This window comes from Neomonachus schauinslandi, chromosome 12, assembly GCF_002201575.2.
Source record: "Neomonachus schauinslandi chromosome 12, ASM220157v2, whole genome shotgun sequence".
Lineage (NCBI taxonomy): Eukaryota > Metazoa > Chordata > Mammalia > Carnivora > Phocidae > Neomonachus > Neomonachus schauinslandi.
The window spans coordinates 2,330,323-2,352,229 of NC_058414.1; the positions used below are offsets into that span (position 1 = coordinate 2,330,323).

At 50.8% G+C, this 21,907-nt stretch overlaps 2 protein-coding genes across 2 annotated transcripts in view; one reads left to right on the forward strand and one right to left on the reverse strand.

The window, feature by feature from the left end:
• SUN3 (Sad1 and UNC84 domain containing 3) overlaps positions 1-9,668 on the reverse strand; it is a 16,563-nt gene extending 6,895 nt beyond the window's left edge. Inside the window, exons 1-7 of the mRNA XM_021703735.1 lie at positions 9,547-9,668; positions 7,265-7,326; positions 5,207-5,310; positions 3,664-3,704; positions 2,481-2,652; positions 999-1,083; positions 298-413 (exon numbers count right to left, since the gene is read on the reverse strand). Of these exons, the coding sequence (XP_021559410.1) occupies positions 298-413; positions 999-1,083; positions 2,481-2,652; positions 3,664-3,704; positions 5,207-5,310; positions 7,265-7,326; positions 9,547-9,668 (702 nt within the window). The remainder of the gene's footprint in view (positions 1-297; positions 414-998; positions 1,084-2,480; positions 2,653-3,663; positions 3,705-5,206; positions 5,311-7,264; positions 7,327-9,546) is intronic.
• Positions 9,669-14,623: 4,955 nt separating this feature from the next.
• Positions 14,624-21,907, forward strand: part of C12H7orf57 (chromosome 12 C7orf57 homolog) — a 19,887-nt gene continuing 12,603 nt past the window's right edge. The window contains exons 1-5 of the mRNA XM_044920207.1: positions 14,624-14,725; positions 15,089-15,251; positions 19,149-19,334; positions 21,056-21,167; positions 21,604-21,754. Coding sequence (XP_044776142.1) covers positions 15,197-15,251; positions 19,149-19,334; positions 21,056-21,167; positions 21,604-21,754 — 504 coding nt within the window. The 5' untranslated portion in view covers positions 14,624-14,725; positions 15,089-15,196. The remainder of the gene's footprint in view (positions 14,726-15,088; positions 15,252-19,148; positions 19,335-21,055; positions 21,168-21,603; positions 21,755-21,907) is intronic.

The following is a 21,907-nucleotide window of genomic DNA, read 5'->3' on the forward strand; positions in this document are numbered from 1 at the left end:
TTAAGCATCCTACTCTTGATATCGGCTCAGGTCATGATCTCAGGGTCGTAAGATCAAGCCCCGCATCAGGCTCTGCGCTCAGCGTGGAGTCTGCTTGAGATGCTCTCTCTCTCCGTCTGTCCCTCCCCCTCGTCACCCCCAAAATAATAAAATAAAGCAAAATAAAATGCAAGGTGATGGTTTCAGGTTCTGTGACAAATTCAGAGTGGCCTCCATTTGGGGTGTTAATATTTTCATGATACATAATAGGAACAAAATCCTCAAATAGAAATAGATTCCTCTTAGTCTAGCTTTTACCTGGAGAATAATATCTGGAGGCATTTCGTAAGTTAAGAACCCAATCCCATGCCAGTAAAGTTTTGCTTTATTATTTTTGTAACTGTCCGAGGTCCCAGCTTCAATGACAGAAGCCCCTGCAAAGAGAAAATAATATTTTAAATAAAGAATTACACATCTCAAGACACATCATTTATATTTTCACCATGTTGTTAGAATAGCGTTCCCAGGCAAATTGCAAGTAAGGTGACGTTCACACTCGGGAATCGGTAGGGGGAGTACGGCTTCCCGCTCTCATTGCTGCTGAGACTTGGTCACTTTGAGAAAACATGCTTGCTCCGTGTGGTTTCATAGCATTTCTGAAACTGGTACTGAATGAATTCCAGAACAATTGATTCAGAGGGGGAAATATGATGTGGACTGTGTTTATTACCTCACCGGATGTATGGACGCCCATATTTTAACAGTTCATGTACTGAGACTTTTAAGTCAGCCCAAACTACTTAAAAGCAAAAAAGGCATAAAAACCAACAATGTCAGGGGCTCAGTCAGTAGAACATGCAACTCTTGATCTCCAGGTTGTGAGTTCGAGCCCCACACTGGGTATAGAGATGACTTACAAATAAAGAAATTTTAAAAATCTTTAAAAAATAAAAAAATAGAAAATCAAATATAAAGAGTAGGGATAGCTTGGGAGCATTAACTTTCCGGTTTTTACTCACCTGCTGATTTAAGGGCATAGTCGGCCATTTGGACTTGGTCCTCTCTCAACTTTTTAAGGACATAATTTACCAAGTTTGACATTTCCTGTAAAAATAGTAAAAAGAGTTCTCTGTTAACAATCTCAGCTACCTGCTTGCGTTTTGACAATTCACTTTGTTGACTTGCACCTAAGGGCCAAATACGAACAGTGAACATTGAGGAGATACACAGAGCCAGGGGCTGCACAGGATTTCTAATGCCCTCCACAGCCCTGAGGGATCGCCATTCTCCAGGCCGCTGAGACACGTCCAGATGCCCCCCAGTCCCAGCAAGGTCGGAGCCAAGGCCCCTTCGGAAGCCCTAACGACCCCCCATCATGCTCTGCAGGGAGGTGGTCACACGAGGTTGTGCATGCCACCTGCCAGGTCCCCCCCCCTTCGTTCGTGTCTCTGTTTAGTAATAAAGACTTGACCATTCTGTAGGTATTTGGGCATCAGGCCATTTACATGGAGTTCATGACTGCTTCTTAGAAAGTATCCATCCTTAGGGTGCCTGGGTGGCTCAGTCAGTTAAGCATCTGCCTTCGACTCAGGTCATGATCCCAGGGTCCTGGAAATAAGCAGGGGGTCTGCTTCTCCTCCCGCTCCCCCAGCTGACTCTCTTTCTCTCTCAAATAAATAAATAAAATCTTAAAAAAAAAGGGGGGGTGCCTGGGCAGCTCAGTCGTTAAACGTCCGCCTTCGGCTCAGGTCGTGATCCCAGGGTCCTGGGATCGAGCCCCACTTTCGGCTCCCTGCTCCGCGGGAAGTCTGCTTCTCCCTCTCCCGCTCCCGCTCCCCCTGTTTGTGTTCCCACTCTTGCTATCTCTCTGTCAAATAAATAAATAAAATCCTTAAAAAAAAAAAAAGAAAGCATCCATCCTTTGAGTTAATACTGGCTTCTTAAGGACGTTCTGATTCTAAGAAAGCAACTGTCCTAGAGGACGCACCGTTCCAGTTTTAACTGACTCGGACCCTTGTCCCGGGGCCATGACAATACAGGGCCAGGAAGGCAGGAGGTGTCAGGGTGAGGTTTCTGCGTGCTTCAGAAAACAGGCATCAAGGGAAGAAGAGAAGAAGCTAGTGTGGGAGATGGGGAAAAGCAGCCAAGCTCATTGGCCTCCAGCATCGTGTGCCCTAATCGGGTGCTGATGAGGTCAAGGGCACTAGCTTCGGCTCCGTGAATAAAAATATTCTGCTCTGTAAGTGTTCACAGGCTGCATTTCTGAATGATCTTCTGTGTGTCTAACGGGAAAATAAAACGGCATCGGGTATTGACTTGGGCAGGAAGTCCGTCGGATGGCAAGTCTTCTCTGTGACACAGGGATCACAGACAAGCGGGTTTCCAGGGCAAGCTTTCTTGAGGTAAGCTCCTGTCAGGGAGAACCTTCAGGAGGAGGACAAAGCATCCAGTGCTTGAGTTTTCTGCTCCCAGAAGCCATGCAATGCGACCCTCCCAAGCGCCCTTACCTCGTCGGTGGCCTCCAAGGGCTCCTGGTCCTCATCTCTGTCCACGTTCCAGCTGTAATTGTGCAGACCGTCCTGCATATCTCTAAGCAATGCCTTCAGAACATCTATTTGTTCAATTAAAAATAGAATTTCACGGAAGTTGTTCTCCAGAGTCTGGCTTTCCTTCCTGTAAAGGGAGACCCTTGGTCTAAAGCGCCGCCTCTCACTGAACGGCAAGGACATTCAGGGCAAGAAGCTTCCAGAAGGTGTCCCAATGCTTGGGGCGCGCTCTATGCAGGCAAGTAGGGCTCCTCCAACCTTATGTGTCCCTGGTCCCTCCCTGGGGGCTCTGCTATCCTGACCGGAGGCTGCATGACTTCACAGCATGGAGCCTAAATCCCCATGGGCCACCTTTTTCCCTTGTTCAAATGGGGAACACCCTGTATTTCCAGGAGGATATGGAGCAGGGGTTTCATCCTGAGCCCTGAGGTCCTATGGATGAGGCTCAGGCAAGGAGGGTGGCTGGAGATAACAGCTGGGGACAGCCACCTGTCCCTGCTGACAGCAGGAGGGTGCAAGACGTTGTTTTCGCAGAATGGCTTCCACCACTTGGACAGTTTGAAAATTACTGGTGGACACAGTGAGTATGTATCAAGCCAGCAGGTGTTTCTTTAGGTTGAAAAATTGTAAGCACTACTCACCTACGACTTTCTTCCCCCCCCCTCCAGTTTGTAAAACAATACAGGTTCAAGGTTTGGCAAATACAAAACTCTTCAAGAGATAAACACTGCTGCATTTCTGTGTGTTTGTAACAGTTTTTATTCCATGAGAAAAACTAGTAACAAAATACAGATCCTGATTGTGATCTTGTGTCCTGCTGCACTTCCCAGGTCCTAGATATGTTATTATGTATTATAATCATTAAATATTTACATTATTCATTTTTAGTTATTTCGAAGGCTTCATAATTCCCCATTACACGGATATTCTCAAATGTATTTAACCATTGGCCTGTTTCTCTTCTCCAAGCGGTTTTTATTTTTTTAAATCATAACTAATCTTGAAAGCACGGCTCAGTGTATATTTCCTTAAAGAATGAGCCCCAGAAGTGGGAGTGATTTTAGTTTCATGGTTTTAGAAAAACATTCCGCTGCTGGAGTCACCAGCAAAGTCCCCCGAATCAGAAAACCTCACTCACTTTAAAAGCTCCAGTTGTTCTTTTGGCGTCCGAAGTCTGGCCTGGAAGAAACCAAAGGACCCCAATCATTTGGCATCTTGCCTAGTCAAGCAGAGTTAGTGTTCTTATTCGTAAAGGGGAAAGAAATCACATTTGCACTCGGATAGACATGCATGACAGGGGGGACGCCGAGGGTCCTCTAAGACACCTGCATGTCTGTCTGCCTTCCTGTAAATGGTTACATTTTGTGGGGATGAAGCAACACCCAAATCTGAAAGTGACAACTGGAGTCTAAGAGGGGCTGTTTCTCAAAGTAGTGAAAGTGCTGGGGCGCCTGGGTGGCTCAGTCGTTAAGTGTCTGCCTTCGGCTCAGGTCATGATCCCAGGGTCTTAGGATCGAGCCCCGCATCGGGCTCCCTGCTCAGCGGGGAGCCTGCTTCTCCCTCCACCTGCCAATCCCTCTCTCTCTCCCTCTGTGTGAGCTCTCTCTCTCTCTGCCTCAAATAAATAAATAAAATCTTTAAAAAGATATCTAAAGAGAAGGTAATGCTGTTTAAAATCAATTGTTAATTGAAGGTCCTCAGTCTCATAAAATCAATTGTTAATTGAATAAAAACAGCTTCTATTGCCCATAGCTATTGTAGCTCAAGTCTGAAGGCTGCTTGGAGGCAGCATTTCTTCGTCTTTGGGGGTCTTTTTCTCTTAAGACCTTCAACTGAGGGGCGCCTGGGTGGCTCAGTTGGTTAAGCGACTGCCTTCGGCTCAGGTCATGATCCTGGAGTCCCGGGATTGAGTCCTGCATCGGGCTCCCTGCTGAGCAGGGAGTCTACTTCTCCCTCTGACCTTCCCCCCTCTCATGCTCTATCTCATTCTCTCTCTCAAATAAATAAATAAAATCTTAAAAAAAAAAAAAAAAGACCTTCAACTGATTGGGCGAGGCCCACCCATATTACGGAGGCTAATTTGCTTTACTCAAAGCCTATCAATTTAATGTTAATCACATCAAAAAATGCCTTCACAGCAACATCTAGAACTAGTGTTTGACCAAACATCTGGGCACCTAGCCTAGTGAAGGTGACCCATAGAATTAGCCATCGTAATAGGGGTAAGCCTCCAAAGTCCTGGCTCATTCCAGCATCAACTGAAAACTCTAAAGTCCATAGCCTCATCTAAGTAGCACCTAAGTCCGATATGGGTTAAGATCCCAGATAAAATTCATCCTGAAGCTAATTCCCCTCCAGCTATGAGGCTATGAAACCAAACACGTGATGTGCCAAACAGCGATGAGACAGGTGGAGGATAGACATCCTCATTGCAAAAGGAAGAAACAGAGAAGACAAAAGGTTCACAAACATTCAGTCTATGGTAGGAGCCTGCCGGGATCAGAGGCTGGAGAGGATTTGTAGGTCAAATTGTAGCTTAGTCATAAAACCACTTAATAGGACTCTGGTCCCTACACTAATTCTATTAGATATTCACATACAAAACAAAGGTAACACACTGCAAGTTGGAGCATGTTAAATTTTAAACGAGTGACATACAAAATGATTTAACAAAACATCACCTGGTAATTATAAAGCCTCGAACCGTATTCTGCAATTAGAGCATAAAATTGTCTGGATTTCTGAGGAAACTCCGTTTCTTTAAGCCACATGTGATTGCCAAGTCCTGTTAAAGAAAAGACCAACTCTGATGGAAGAGTCTGTCTGCAAGCATTTATGATCGTCTACATGTACGTTTTCTAAAGATTTTTAAGTCATCTCTCCACCCAACGTGGGGCTCGAACTCATGACACCGAGATCAAGAGGCGCGCTCCTCCAACGGAGCCAGCTGGGTGCCCTGATATGTTACATGCATTGATAAGAATTTCTCTAAGCATGAAGGATACATACACTCTTAAATAGAATATCAGGTCCTTGGGTGACACTATGGAAAATGGCAATATTGGGTGCTTAACAAAATCAGGTCTCCATTGAAATGTTCATATGCGGGCAAAGACGAACAGGATCTACTTTTTTTGGACTCTGAAATCTAATCCCAAAGTTACAGCCACCAGAGGACTGAAGAAAAGCAGATTATTGTTAAGAATATGGGATTCCTGCTCCCCTGCCTGCCATCCCTCGGTCCCCAGCATGGTGGCAGGGACTGGGAGCAAGGGGGGATGGGAGTGCACATTGCTCGTGCAGCTTGCTGGTTCCAGGGGGCTAATGCAGACTTGTTCTTAATCTACAGTGACTGGGAATTTTGACGTCCCAGTGTTCCCACTCCCTTGGGCTAGAAGGGTTTTCTGGGAGGCTGTGATATCTGTTGAAAGATGGGAGCCTGGGTGGCTCAGTGATGGAGCGTCTCCCTTCGGCTCAGGTCATGATCTCTGGGTCCTGGGATCGAGCCCAAAGTTGGGCTCCCTGTCAGTGGGGAGTCTGCTTCTCCCTCTGCCTCTGCCCCTCCCCCCCCCGGCTCATGCTCTCTCTCTCTCTTGCTCTCAAATAAATAAATTATATCTTTGAAAAAAAAACTTAAGGACATAAATTGGCCTTCCCCACCTGAGCAAGGAATAGGGAATGGGGCAAGGGGCAGACAGACCCAAAACATGGGAGGGAGAAGTCAGAGGAGGAAGTCTCTCGTGGGAATAGGGCTTGGAAGGGAAAAACGAATGTAACACGCATGTCTGGAAGTGGATGCATGTTCAGAAGAGATCATAGAGAGGATCCCGGGCTTGCGTGTCAGGTGGCTGTGTGAGCCAGAGGTGGAGGTTAAAGCAGAGTCGTGGGTAGCCCAGCTTAGTGTCACAGGATCAAGACTCGGAGAGTCCTCATTCTCTCTCTCTCTCTCTCTCTCTCTCAATGACTCCAGGAAGTCTCTGTCAGGTCACTAGCTGACCACTGAGATAGCAACTGACCATCAGTAAAAAATGACTACAGCCCTCAAGGAGGACTAACAGCAATCTCTGGGAGAGGGGGAAAAATCTGACTTCCAGAGTTACCATATTAAAATATTGAAATGCCCCGTTTCCAACACAAAATTACAAGGCACACAAAGAAACAAGCGAGTATGGCCCATTTAAGGAAAAAAAAAATGGACCGAAACCATCCCTGGGGAAGTCCAAACACTGGACATAGTAGGTAAAAACTTTATTTAAAAAAAACCGTTTTATTTATTTATTGAGAGAGAGAGAGAACTCGTGCGCACATGCAGGCGGGGGGAGGGGAAGGCAGAGGGAGAGGGAGAATCTCAAGCCGACTCCCCTCTGAGCATAGAGCCCAATGCAGGGCTCAATCCCACAACCCTGAGATCATGACCGGGGCCAGAACCGAGAGTCAGATGCTTAACGGACTGAGCCACCCAGATTGGAACCTTGATTTTACTGGGCACTCTGTGCTTCAAGTCATCTATATATTAAAGAGCAATTTTCCACATGCTAGGGGGCGCGATGCGGGATATTGGCAGCAGAAACCTGCAAACGGCACGTTCAGCCATTTCTTCAGCCCCCTGGGGATGAGTGAGAGTCTTTTGTGCCATCTATCTACAACATTTATTTCTTTCCAGAGCTTTCTCTGGCATTTCCACAGAGATCCCCCTCCCTACACAGAAACATCCTGAGACATGGCTTTAAGGACCTTACCTATAAGAAGAAGAGTCGATAGAGACACCGTGCTTATGACAATCTTCCACGACTGGGTTAAGCTAAAGAGAAGAAAAACAAAAAGAACGTAAGGGTCCAGCACCAGTAACCTGTACTTTGAACGTGAAACTAACCACTACAACCAAGTCCACAAACGTGCTCTTTCTAGGCTGAGTCTGAGAATTAATTCACTTCCTAACCGAACTTTGGAATCGAGAGAGAACAGTTTCTGGGGTGGTGTATTTACACACTCAACCAGACGTCCCACCCCTCAGGTCACACGTGTTACGGTTACGCTGGGGTTTACGCCCCGTGTACGCCCCAGCGTTTTCGTGTGTGTAATAGATACTTACAAAGGATGTACCAGAAAGGGTTATCCTTGCGGTCTGAAGGCAGAAGGAGAAGAGCTTAGAGTCTGATTTCATGGAAATTAGGTATTGGGTGGCTCAGTCGGTTAAGTGTCCGACTCGTGGTTTTGGCTCAGGTCTTTTTTTTTTTTTTAAAGATTTTATTTATTTGACAGAGAGAGAGAGAGGGAGAGAGCACGAGCAGGAGGAGAGCAGAGGGGGGAGGAGAAGCAGACTCCCCGCTGAGCAGGGAGCCTGACTCGGGACTCGATCCCAGGACCCTGGGATCATGACCTGAGCTGAAGGCAGACGCTTAATGGACTGAGCCCTGGGAGCCCCATCGGCTTAGGTCTTGATATCAGGGTCGTGAGAACGAGCCCCGTGTTGGGCTCCACCCTAGGTGAGGAGCCTACTTTAAAAAACAAAAAAAGGGGGCGCCTGGGTGGCTCAGTTGGTTAAGCGACTGCCTTCGGCTCAGGTCATGATCCTGGAGTCCCTGGATCGAGTCCCGCATCGGGCTCCCTGCTCGGCAGGGAGCCTGCTTCTCCCTCTGACCCTCCCCCCTCTCATGTGCTCTCTGTCTCTCTCATTCTCTCTGTCTCAAATAAATAAATAAAATCTTTAAAAAAAATAAAAAACAAAAAAAGAAAGTAAGTAATTGGTATTCAGTGAAAGAACTAGGATGATTAACAACTGTCTGATGAAGTTCTTTAAATAATCATAACACTTCCCCTCACTTTTCCTTGCAGTCTACCCTCTACACAGAAAAAGACACAAATCTTTGTGGACTTTTACAGGATGAACACACCCATGTCAACTCAGCAAGAACGAGCAAAAGCCCCCCCAGCTCCATCACACCCTGCGCTTTCCATCCCAAAGGTCACCTCTGTCCTGACCCAGAAGTTTTTCTCGGTTCTTTGCCCTCAGAGGGAGGTGTATCTTGAAAGCACATCCTCTGTAAATATTATTTCTTGGTCATGTGGGGGGGGGGTCCACTGCCTAAAGAGCGTTATTCAAAGGTGCATTTACCGCCCGAGTGAGCCCTCCCAATGGGCTACATGAAATAAAAAGGACCACGTGCAAATGTTCGGCAAAGGTTACTTCTGCTTTTTGATAAAACCCTGGCTGTCAGCCTCTGCATTTTAAAGCCCCTTGGATGCCTTTGCATGACGGGAGCCTGTCTTCTGCCGGGAGCATGCTTTGCTCCTTTAGACTGGGACTGTCCAATACCTCTTCTTATATCATGACAAATGATGACAAAACTCCCTCCCTTGTGTGTATGGGCGGGTTTTTTTCCGTGCAAGCGCTCTGTTGGTACCACTCGTTTGGCTATTCTGTGACTTTTCACTTTTGTTTTCCCAGCAGGCAGCGCAGAGAGGATAGGGGAGGGGGGCTGGGTCTTTGCCCTCCTTCCCCCGCCCCCGCTCCCCCCGCCCCGGGTGGGCAGGGAGTCTCTGCGGCCTCCTTCTGGCCAATCCACACCTGCTCGGACAGCAGGACGCAGTTATTGGCTCCAAATCCGTGCCCACTAACCGTGCAGTCATTTGTCACCCAAGGATGCGCTCAACGCACTCTGTGCCTGGGGTCCTCAACTGCGGGGCTAAGCACCATAAATCACAGAGAACGGACAAGCTAGGTAAAGACGGGAATAATCCGTAAATCCGTAAAGTAAAATAGTAATCTTGCTGCTGCTGAGGTTCATTCTTCTTTAAAGGTGGCTTCTGGCTCACAATCTTTGTGCCCCGTGGGCTGGAATGAGTCAAAGTACCCCCAGCGTGGTGATCAAGAGACACCTGCCAGGAAAGTGTTCGGAAATGACTTTCTCTCAAAAGGAGAAAGGCTTTTGTTGGGCTATTTTCCAAGTAAACAGGGCACGTCTGGCCTGCGGCACGTATATATCCGATCTGATAGCAATCGTTCTTCAGAGTTACGTACCCGCTGGCGTCGGGGTTCCCGCGCTCCGAGGGCAGGATATTAAGACTGTCGCTGTCGCTGGCTTCCTCCGAATGACTTCTACAAAACCTGGCGGCCCTTCTCGGCTTCGGCCTTCCACTCATTTCCCCCCACAAGGTAGCAAAGAGCTGGGAGAAGGAAGAAGAGCATCCGTGGGCTCTTTGCTATTTTAGGGAAAGCATGACGCCCTACAAAGAGGATCTGGGGTTGCTTTCTTGCCTTACTTCCCGGGTGTTTCTCCTTCCAGGGGGAAACTGTGAGCGAGCGAATCTGGAACCGCTGCGGACCCCTCTGTTGCATCACCTTCTGTGATGCATCACAATGGAAACCCCACCCCGTGTCAGGTGGGGCACCTGCAGCCGCCTCTGGGCCCGCACCTCGTCCTGAACGCGCGTGTTCACGCTTCGCTGTAACGCCTTCTGAACGGCCCGCAGGTCCTGCCAAGGTCCCCCTGTACCCAGCTCTCTGCTGTCACAAACCAGGGGTTTGCTGCATCCCCTTCACAAGTGAAATACCACGGAGACCATGGGAAGCCCCAAGATACCGCTCCCCAATGTCACTCCTGTCCCTTCCTTCCCACAGGGAACTATGATCTGGAAACTGATATATGGAATTCCCACGTATTTTTAAATATTTTAGCGTCGGTATATGTGTCCATACAGAACACAATATTGGGTGTGTGTTTTCTTTTCTTTTTTTTTTTTTTAAGATTTTTATTTATTTATTTGACAGAGAGAGAGAGAGCAAGAGCAGGAACACAAGCAGGGGGAGTGGGAGAGGGAGAAGCAGGCTTCCCGCCGAGCAGGGAGCCCGATGCGGGGCTCGAACCCAGGACCCTGGGACCATGGCCTGGGCCAAAGGCAGACGCTTAACGACTGAGCCACCCAGACGCCCTGGGTGTGTGTTTTCGACTGAAACGCCCTTCCTCCGCTTTCTCCCGTTGTCTTGGGATGTTTTCACTCCGGCTCGCTCGCTCTCACTGCTGCACAGCATTTGATGAAACATGTTATCACATACACGTCCCGTCATTTACCTGCTCTTGTACCGACGCACGCTGAGGCTGCTTTTAGTTTCTCAGCAACACAAAGAATGGCCAACGCCCGTCCTTGCGCGTGTCTCGGGCACACCCTTCGCCAGGGCCACACCGAGGAGAGCGTTTACTGGCTACACGGTCCGTGGGTGACAGCTTTGCAGCATGACTCACGGGAGCGTGAAGCAGGTGGCTGCTGATGGGGATGATGGGGATTCTGCCTCGTGCGTTCCTGTGTGTGTGCCCACACATGTCCGTGCGTGCCTGCGTGTACACGGCGTGTGCACGTGTCTGTGTGTATGTATATGCGTGTCTTTGTGTGTGTGCCTCTGTGCGTGTGTCTGTGTGTGCAAGTACGCGTGCACACGTGTGTGTGCGCGTGTGTATGTGACAGTTTGGTCTTTTTCCTCTTACGATTTTGAGTATTTTCTCTCTCCCTCTTCGGTGTTCCTCAGTTTCAGCTCGATTCACCGAAGTGTGATATTAGTTCTCATTGTTCCAATAGACTCGGCCGCTTTAAAGGTCCATTTGGGTGCTCATGCATTTCCTCAGTTCTGGAATATTCCCCCCCCCCCCCCCCCCCCGCCATCAGTTCTTCAAGTGCTGCTTCGCTGCCAGTGTCTCTGGTTTCTCGTGATGCCCACCTAGCGACACTGTGAGTTCTTTGGATCTACTTTCCCCATAGCTCACTGCCGCGTTATAGTTGGTGTTTTTGTGAGTTTCTCCCCTCTTTTTATCTATGCTGGTTTCAGGGTGAATTCATAAGTGCTACTTTACAGTTCGCGGATCTGCTCTTTGACCCTGTGAGGTCCAGATCTATCCCAAGAAATCCCAGCACGTCTCCTTTACCGCCTCATCGTCCCAGACTCAACGGGGACAGCATGGAGCAGAGGAACGCACTGCCTCAGGGCCACACTCTGACCCCCGCTGTAGGGTGTTCTCCCTCCCACTTTCTCGTTTCCTTTCAAGGCTACGGAATGTGCATACAATGACATATTTATGTAAAATGTGGTTATGAAAAAGTACATATCTGTGTCTGTGTGTATCTACAAATATACTCATCTCTTCACATTGTGGACTCGGTGGCTCACCGTACACCATGTTCTGCAACTTGCTTTTTTCCCTTAAAACATCTATCTTGGAAGTCCTCCCGACTCACTTGGGGGTGACCTTCTCCGGTCTTTCATGGCTGCATGCTGTTTTCCAAGGGCCAAAATCTGTCCAACCTGCCCCATACTGATGAGCTGTTTTTAAATTTTTTATTATTTTTTAAAAGATTTTATTCATTTATTTGTCATAGAGAGAGAGAGAGCACAAGTAGGGTGAGCAGCAGGGGGAGAGGGAGAAGCAGGCTCCCCAATGAGCAGGGAGCCTGATGCAGGAATCGATCCCAGGACCCCGAGATCATGACCTGAGCCAAAGGCAGATGCTTAACCGACTGAGCCACCCAGGCACCCCAATGAGCATTTTTTAAAAAAGATTTTATTTATTTATTTATTTATTTATTTATTTATTTATTTATTTATTTATTTATACAGAGTGATTGGGGGAGCAGAGGGAGAGAGAATCTCAGCAGACTCCACACTAAGAGCAGAGCTGGATGCTGGGCTTGATCTCACGAGCCTGAGATCATGACTTGAGCTGAAATGAAGAGTCGGATACTTAACTGACTGAGCCACCCCAACACCCGTGATGAGCATTTTGACACAGAAAACAACATGCAATAAACAACTGTGAGCTTACATTATTCTGCAGCTGCCAATAAAATAGATTTTTAAGAAGATACACCCTTTCTTCTCCTGGCTAAGACCCTTGTTCTCCTGGGATCTGCTTTTTTGGTCTACCAGGTTTTGTTTCGTTTCTTCCTTCTTTTGTTTGAAAATTTCTTTTTTTTAAAAGTCAATATCAGTCCTTCATTTATTTCTCTAAGGGTTGTGTACTTATTTTTATTTTTTAATCCTCTTTTTAAATATTTTATTTATTTCAGAGAGAGAGAGCAGGAGCACATTTGGGGTGGCGTGGCAGAGGGAGAAGCAGACTCCCTGCTGAGCACGGAGCCTGATGTGGGGCTCGATCTCAGGACCCTGAGATCATGACCTGAACTGAAACCAAGAGTCGGACACTTAACCAACTACACCACCCAAGCACCCTTCATTTTAGATTATTATTATTAAATTAAAAAAAAAAACAACCACTCAGTTTAGAAATCCCTCCTGTTGGTGAGGCTCTGGTGTAAAGAGTATGCCCCCTGATGGAGAGGGGGCAGATGGAGTCCTGGGGGAGCATGTCTAGGGAAGGGAATTGTCCAGACCTTTTAGCTGCTCCCCCTTGGATATGTAACAAGGATGGGCAAAAGGAAATGAACATGTGTCCTGGGAGTTGAAGTAAATCAGCTCAGTCAATAACAGGGGTAAACCAAGAGAGACGAGACAGGCGGGAGAGGTTCAAGGGCTTTGAGAAATCAGAATTTGTACTCACATGCATTTTTTTCCTTTCCTCAAAATACTCCTGAGCAGGAGCTATCTATATAAGATATATCTATAAAAAGATGTCTATATACATGATACATAATATATAAACTCATATATGATATAATAAGATATATGTAATAAATAAGGATATCTATATATAGATAGGCATATAAGATATATGTAGGAAGGGAGCCTGGGTGGCTCAGTCGGTTAAGCTCTGCCTTCAGCTCAGGTCACGATCTCAGGGTCCTGGGATAGAGCCCCACGTCGGGCTCCCTACTCACTGGGGACATTTGGATCCTTCTAAACACTCGGAACTGTTTTGGCACAGAAAGCCCACCGTGATAGAGGGTAGGAAATGAGATCTGCTCATTCTCAGCTGATTACCCTGCCTCACCTTTTCATCTGCACTGCACCCTACCTAGATTCTTACTTGATCTGACCTCTGCAAACACTGCTTTCAAGCACACTCCGGAAGCAAGAGCTACGGTCTCTCCACCTGGTCCCAGCCCCGGTACCTGTGCAGATCCCCAAGCCAGCCAGGCCGGAAGTCCGCACTCAAGTCAGGTGCTTGGCAGAAATCTGAATGCACTTCCCCAGGAACATGGCCAAACTGTCTCTCCATTTACAAACACAGAAATACTCCTGAAAACATAGGGTATGAGGAAAGACGTTTACATGACCATTTCACTATTGATACACAGTTGGCAGAAATGGCTCTTGGCTGTTTTTTTTTTTTTAATTATGTTATGTTAGTCACCATACATTACATCATTAGTTTTTGATGCAGTGTTCCATGATTCATTGTTTGTGCATAACACCCAGTGCTCCATGCAGAATGTGCCCTCCTCAATACCCACCACCAGGCTCACCCATCCCCCCACCCCCCTCCCCTCTAGAACCCTCAGCTTGTTTCTCAGAGCCCATCGTCTCTCATGGTTCGTCTCCCCCTCCGATTTCCCCCCTTCATTTTTACCTGCCTTCTCCTAGGCTCTTGGCTGTTTTACTTGCTGTTTTTTAGTTTTAAAGTCGATTTAATTTTAAAGTTGGTTTTTTTTCCGCAATCTAGACACCCAATGTGGGGCTCAAACTCGCCACCCCACATCAAGAAGAGTCTCGTGCTCTTCCAACTCAGTCAGGTGCCCCTATTCGTCCTCTTTTTAAAAAAAAAAAAAATGCATGAAACAAACGGGAGATTGACAAGCAAATCTGTCTAGTTTGTTTTCCCTTGTGGAAACTTCCCGGGGTGGAGCTCCTCGGGGACCAGGAGGCCGACCCCGCCCCGCCAGCAGCGCGGCCCCGCCCCCGACCGCGGCTCCCCGCCCCCGCTCCCGCCTGGCCCCGGCTCCGCCCCCGTCTGGCCCCGCCCCCCGCTCCGTCCTGGCCCCGGCTCCGCCCCCGCCCCCGCCCGAGCGGTTGACTGGCGCCCGCGCTCCGCCCCTGGCTTTGATTGGTCGGCCGCGTCCCCGCAGGCTTTCCCGATTGGCTACGGGCGCTCCCGCCGCGCCCGCCGGTTGGCCACCGAGCCGTTTCCCGGAGGACGCAGGTTGTTGCGGTTCCGCATCCGCTGGGAGTGCGAGGTGGGCTCGGCCCCCAGCGGCCGCGGGTGGAGTCGGCTCGGGCGGTGCGGGCCGCACTCACGGAGACCCTCGGCAGACCGGTGAGCGGGCGGGGGGCGGGGGGGCGGGGGCCATCTGTCACCCCGGGCCTGGAGAGCAGCCGGCCCCCCGCGCGACGCCCGCCGCCACGCGATGACCTGCTGCCCCGCGGTGAACCCGCACGGACGTGCCCCTGCGGTACACCGGGCGTGGATGTGCTCCTGCTGTATACCCACGATCATCCGCTGTCCCCTGCTGTGTATCCGCGTGAGCGTGCCCCTTCTTTATGCTCGCGTGCGTGTGCCCCTGCTGCACACCGGGCATGGCTGTGCGCCTGCTGTATACCAGCATGCATATGCCCCTGCTGCATACCCGCGTGGTCGTGCGCGCCTTCCTGAATGATGAGACGCCTGCATACCTGGCAGGTGGAGGTGGACGGAGAGAGGAGGCCGTCAGAAGTGGCCTTGGCAGCTCAGCCCCGGCGGCGTTCCCTACTCCCCCGAGAACAGCCGGTCCCGCGTGGCACCCCCGGCATGAGGAACACAAGCAAGGAGCTGCACGGCGCGGCGAGCCGCTATGCTCCCTGCGGTGAGTGACCCGCGAATGGAGCCCGCGTTTGCCCTGAGCCCAGCATCCTGATTCTGCGCCTGGGACGGGGGTGAAACTAACCTGCCCTCAAACAAAGCAGCTGCTGGGCCCCAGGGTCGAAGCAGCTTAAAGGAAAATGGGAAAAGAAAAGGAAACACAAAAACAAGCAAACAAACAAAAACCAGCTAGTCTTCTTTATGTTCAACAAAAAGAAAACCAGGCTTCCTATTGTTGCCTCCGCTGTTGGAGGATATAGGATCTCTGAAATTGTCCTGTAATAGTTTGATCCTAGGTAAGCCTCAGCTGTTTTCCTGAATGTAAGCACTTGCTTTCTCAGCTGCATCCCAGAGCATGTCACGATCTATCTTCTGCCGGTAATTTATGCCCCCACCAAGTTAACCATGTCTGGGGCTTTAAGGGGCTGGACACAGAGAAGAAGAATTGGGTGGAGGGTCCTGTGGGGCAGCTGGGCAGAAGGGAGGGAAGGAGAGCTGGATGCTCTGGTCTGTGTGTGCCTCTTGTCTTGATTCCTCTCCTTCTTGTGAATGTGGAAAGAAAGGCTGGAGAAGGAGGGGCTGGGGTGCTCCCCTGGGAGCCGCGGGGTGGAAGCTGGTGGGCACCTGCAGCGCTCACATCCTCTCAGAAGGGTAACGGAGCCTGGCCTTCTCATTCCTAAATGAGCTTGTCCAGAGCTCCCCACTGCCATTGGCGAAACCGTGGCTGTGCTGGGAACTGGGTGGGGGGGGGGGGGGGGGGCTGACTGGGTCCCCTTCTCGGCCGTGGGCTCTCAGCCTGTATGTGACTTCTCCCAGCCTTAGTGGCCTCCCCTCCGTATACGACACCAGTGGACCCTGACAAGGGCCAGGCGCTTCTGTACACTAACATTTAACCTCAAAACAACCTGACGTGGTATCACTCACCCCAGTTTATAGACGCGGAAGCTAAAGCACAGACAGTTTTAGGAAGCTGCCCGAGGTCACACGTCTCCCGGGGCTCCTCTGCTCAGGCTCTGCAAGGCTGCGGCATCCCAAAGGCAGGAGCAGGGCCATCAGCCTTCGGGAGCCCCGGGCTAAGTGGGCATAAAACACCGCCTTGTGACTAGAGATCCGAGAGCCCCAGAGTCCCTCTCAGCCTGTCTCCTTATTGATAACGTAAGGGTACCGGTATCCTGCAGGTGAGGAGGCGGGGAAGCGACATCAAGAAATCTGCGTGGGGTTGGGGGGGCGCCTGGGTGGCTCATTCGGTTAAGCCTCCAGCTGCTGGTTTCTGCTCGGGTCGTGATCTCAGGGTCCTGGCATCGAGTCCAACACCTGCTTCCGTGCTCACGGGGAGTCTGCTTGACATTCTCTCTCTCCCTCTGCCCCTCTCCCCCACCGCCCAATGGGCTCGCTCTCTCTCTGTCAAATAATAAATGAACCTTAAAAAAAATCTACGTGATACCCAGTGCTGCTGGTAAAAATGAAACAAACAAAAAGAAATCTGCATGGTAGTAATTGATCACAGTAGTACTGATAGTAATTACTGGACAAGTACCAATAATTTCTAAGCGATAGGAGCTACAAGTCAGTTCTCATTCCTTCCACCCGGTGTGTGTGTGCGCGCGTGTGCCTGTGTGTGAGCTTCTCTGCACACAGTTACAGATGCCTGGAGTAGAGTTCAGTGCCTGCCCGAAGCTTCCGGTGATGAGAGCTGAAAGGTACACTGTTCTCTGTGGATTAATTAGTAATCAAAACACAGAGGAAGATAAAGCAAGAAGTGCATGCCTTCCCTCTATAAGGGAAAATATTTGAAATGACTGTGTTGAGAGTAGGAAGCTGCTTAGCTCTTCCTCCTAATGCTTAAATTACCTGTGAGCTTCTGCCCCCATTCTTAATGCTTTTTTTTTCATTCTCAAAAGTATAATGATTCGGCTAATTGCTGTGATTTAGATATTCAGATATTTTGTTAGTTAAATATCATTCGTTTTCATGCAGTGAACTCAGCTTTAGTTGGAAGTAGAAATTGGATGTGTAAGCTTTTACCTTTAGAAGACAGTTGTTCATGAGATCCTTGTGTGTTACATAAATTAATCCTTTTAAAGATTTTATTTATTTATTTGAGAGAGAGAGTGAGCAAGGGGAGAGGCAGAGAGAGAATCTCAAGCAGGCTCTGAGCTGAATGCAGAGCCCGACATAGGGCTCAATCCCAGGACCCTGAGATCAGGACCTGAGCTGAAACCAAGAGTTGGACGATTAACCAACTGAGACACCCAGGCGCCCTCTACATAAATTAATTTATTCAGCACAGTTTTTCTATGCTCCTACCATATCAGAGTTCTCCAGAGCAACAGAACCAACAGTGCATCTCTCTATCATCCATCATCTATCAGTCTATCTATCTAATCTATCTAGCGAAGGTTTATTCTAAGGAATTGGCTCACACATGTGGCTGGAGACCCAGGGAAGAGCTGATGTTGCATCTTGAGTCCGAAGGCCATCTGGAGGCAGACCCCCCCCCATCCCCCAGAGACCTCAGTCTTTTTCTCTGAAGGCCTTCAACTAATTAGATGAAGCCCACCCATGTGATGGAGGGTGACCTGCTTTAATCAGAGTCTACTGATGTAAATGTTAGTCTCACCTAAAAATGACTTCAGAGAAGTCCGAGTGTCCCCGATCTGTTCCTTCTGTGGATTCATAGTGGACACCAATAACTGCAGGTCTGGGGTTCAGCGTCCACCTCTCCCTCCCAGAAGGGGCAGGTGGTCCCAGAGTGGCCTGCAGGGCTGTCCTGGATGCCCTCAGCTCCTGTGCCCTCTTAGGGGCCCCATGGCTCTGCCGATGCCAACATTCACTGCATTGCCTGTGACCCCTCTGTCCGTGGGGTGCAGAGCAAGGAGGGGGAGGAAGGGCAGACGGCAGGCTGCCTTACTCTCCCCTCCTTCATCCTTGCGGTGTTGCCCCTCCTGCTCATGGGCCCCGCCCACAGGAGTGGCCTGCCCTCCGTCTGCACTCATCATCCCGCCCACCCAGGGAGCCAGACTCAGCGACGTACCACACCTGTGGCCCGCGGTGGTTTCCCATCACACCTGGCTGTCCCGCCGAGATCCTGGCCTCCTGCCATCTCCTTGCACTTGGGACCTCTCACTCGGTCCCACTGTGGCTTCAAGCACAGGCTGTGGGTGCAGAGGGGTGGGCTGATGGAGGTGTGGAGGCTTCTCTCAGGGAGGTCCCCGGATGAGGCTTGCCCTGCCTCTTTCTGCTCCTGCCAGATGGCTGTTGGTGCTGCTTCTGTGGTGGACCGTGTGTCTCAGCATCGTTCAAGTGCTGAGGTCAGCAGATCTGGGCCAGCCTCGGTCACATGCCCCCCACACTAGCCTGCAATGCTGTGAGCGATTTGGGATTTTTCGGGAATGTGTATTGCCCGATATATCCAGAAATGCAGGTTACTCCCAGTTCCCTGGAGGAGAGAGAGCACAAGACACACAGACACAAGGGGATTGGGACACCTTGGAGGAGGCCCTGGTGCCACCGCTTTGGAGCAGAGGTGCAGCCTAGGGCAGAGGAACAGCAGGGCCTCATAGAAGAAACTCTTCCTTCTGGCAGGACCAGCGGACGACATGCTGGTGGGCTTAGGAGACGGATGTCTACAAGCTCATTGCAGGTGTTCCAAAGAGGGTGGAGGTTTCTCCCGTGCTGATGTCCTGGGGTGATGTCTCCCATGCAGATGCCTTGTGTTAGGTTCCCTTGTGCTGATGTCCTGGGGTGACGTCTCCCATGCAGATGCCTTGTGTTAGGTTTTCTTGTGCTGATGTCCTGTGGAGGCTGAGATGCTCTCTCTGCTATGGCTATATGGTAGGCAGTGCAGCAAGCCAACCTGAACTCTGTGTAATAAGTTGGCCCTTGGCCTCCTCTTCTCTAGACTGGTATTACGACCTTCCCATGAAGCGGTCCAACAACCCCGTGGACGTCCCACCGGCCTCCCAGATCCCGGGCCTCAGTGATCTGAGGGAGCCTCCCAACAGGCATATGCCTGGGCTGCAGAGGTATTGGATAAAAGACACAGACTCAGAGTACGTGAAGCTTGCGAAGCAAGGCGGCCAGCCCGGTAAGCACCCCATGCACGCCCCAGTGTCTCTGCTGCATGGGTCAGGGGTGGTTTTGGTTCTCGTGGCTTCCATGTGAACATACCTGTAACATCTCTGAGTTCTGCCCAAGGCCAGTGGACATCGAGGGTCACAACACAGCCTAGGATGTGTGTGGCCCGCAGGATGTCTACTTTTTACCGCAAAGACAGAAAAGACAGAAATTGCAGAATTGGCTGGTGAGCGACACCATTGCAGGGTCCCCGCCCCCATCCTGTGGTCCAGGTGCAGAGGGTCTCCGGAAGCTGTCCACCTCCCCAGAGAGTCCCTGCCTGCAACCAGGTTGCGAGCTGGTGGAGCGCGGGGTCCTGCGGTGTATGCTCAGGGCCCTCGTCCCACGTGTGCGTGTGGTTTCAACACTGAGGCCACAGATGAGTTTCATTGGCGATGCCGATGAGCATCCACCTTGGTCCACGGTTTAACTAAGAACGTGCTGCCTGGTTGTGCTCATACAGATCGCTGATGAGGGGCAGGGCTCAGCCCCTGTGGTGAGGGCTGCTGAGAGCCACCGCCTTTCCTGTCCTGTTTCCTGGCCACCATACTTCCCCAGGAGGTTGTCACGGGCGGTGGGAAACAGCACGGCAACACCTGGGCTTGGATGTTCAAGAGCCCAGAGCGCACCGTCCTGTTCACTCCAAGTCAGGCCCAGGACAGGACCCGCAATGCTCCTCCACTCTCCTCCCCGCTCCCCAGCCTCAGGTTAAGAGAAAGCTCCTGGGATAGTGGGCAAATTCTAGATGGGACCTGCAGTTAGCTAAGAGGATGACATCGGCACTGACTTCCCGGTGTGGATCCGGGCACTGTCATTGTGTGACACCCGCCTTCTGGAACCTTCCACCCAAGTCCAGGGGGGCAAAGGGGCCTCAGGTCTGCGAGAGGCTCCCAAACTGCACCCCAAACAGCAGTAACAGTGATGTACTAATGAAGTGGGGAGGGAGGAAGAAATGAAGCAGAGGTGAGCCTCTAGGGAGGCTGGGGAGAGGGAACAGGAGGTTCCCTGCTATTCTTGCAACTTTGCTGTTAGTCTGAAATATTGCAAAATCTAAAGCGAAATACAATGTTAAACATTTCCTACCGATGGTAAGAACCCAGTGCCTGCTAGCTCATGAGCAGGCAGGGCCGGACGGTCCCGCCTCCCCGCCTGCCAGCCCCCAACTATGACCAAGCCCGTGGAGGGGGCACCGGAAGCCTCAGAGCAGGCAAGTGGCCCGGAAGCCAGGTGGGTCTCAGAGGAGAAGGAGCCTCATGTTCTGTTCCTCTCGGGGGGCTCCAAAGGGGGAGCCCTGATTACCATCTTCCCTCACCCACGTTCCCTGGAACCTGGAGGAGCAGCCTGTCCCCAGAACGCTGTGGGAGGTGAGGGACAGCTGCATGGTGGCAGACGTGGGGGTCGTGGAGGGGGCCACCAGCAAGCAGCCTCCCCCGGGACCTGAGGGGTTTTGTCCCCACAGATGTCCCCCTGGAATGGAATCTCGGGAGCAGGGCAAGATCTGGGCTCAGAGGGGCACGAAGGATGCCCCTCCTGAACACCAAGCAGGACCTGCACATCCCCACCTGTGCACCGGGGGGCGGGGAGCCCAGAGGCGACCCTAGGAGAAGTCCCAGTCCCCGCTTCCCAGTAAGCTGCCTTAAGCTGCTTGCTACTCGCACCGCGTGCTCACCTCCGCGTCTTTTTGGCTTTGAGATCTGCTGAAGCACGTCGTCCCTGGGACCAGGAAAGCCTCCCCCGTGGCCTACTGCTTGCCGGATTGGTACATCCACCACGGCAAGCCGCCCACGGCCAAGCAGAGACCGTGAGTATCTCGAGGCCGCCTGGCTCGTCTTTACAGGGAGAAAGTAGCTCACTCTGCATTTACGTTTTTCTTTAAGTGTATCTTTAAAAATCTTTAAAGATTTTACTTATTTATTTGAGAGAGAGAGCGAGAGAGAGCACAGAGGGAGAGGGAGAAGCAGACTCTCCGCTGAGCAGGGAGCCCTATGCCGCCGGGCTGGATCCCAGGACCCTGAGATCATGACCGGAGCCAGAGCCCGGCGCTTCACTGACTGAGCCCCCCAGGCGCCCCTCACTCTGCATTTTAAATCAACAGATCTTGAATGGGGGCGCTGAGAGTGGTACAACAGCCAGCGGTAGGTCAGGGGTGCAGGAAGAAGGATCACAGCACAGGGGTCCCAGGGCTGGGCCTCTGGGGCTGCTTAGGGGACACGGCTTCAAGCTTTGTCCTGTGTTTCCAGGGCCGGTGGCCGCATAGACCTCCTAGAACCAGCGGCTGGCAAAGCGTTCTTCGCCCCAAAGGACGCAGGTGCCCTGCGAAGCCAGAAGTGCAGGGAACCCCAAGTCCCTGTGGTGATTACAGAGCTGTGGGGAGCCACCGTCCCCCAGAATGTAAATTACGGGGGTTCCTGGCTCCCCCCGCTGTAATTTAAAGCTCCCACTCGGCCAACACAGCTGACCTCTGATTTGAGCAGAGCAGAGAGGAGAGAGAAGAGGGCAGGAGAGGGCTTGCATGCCCCAGGGGGAGCTTCCAGAGACCCAGAC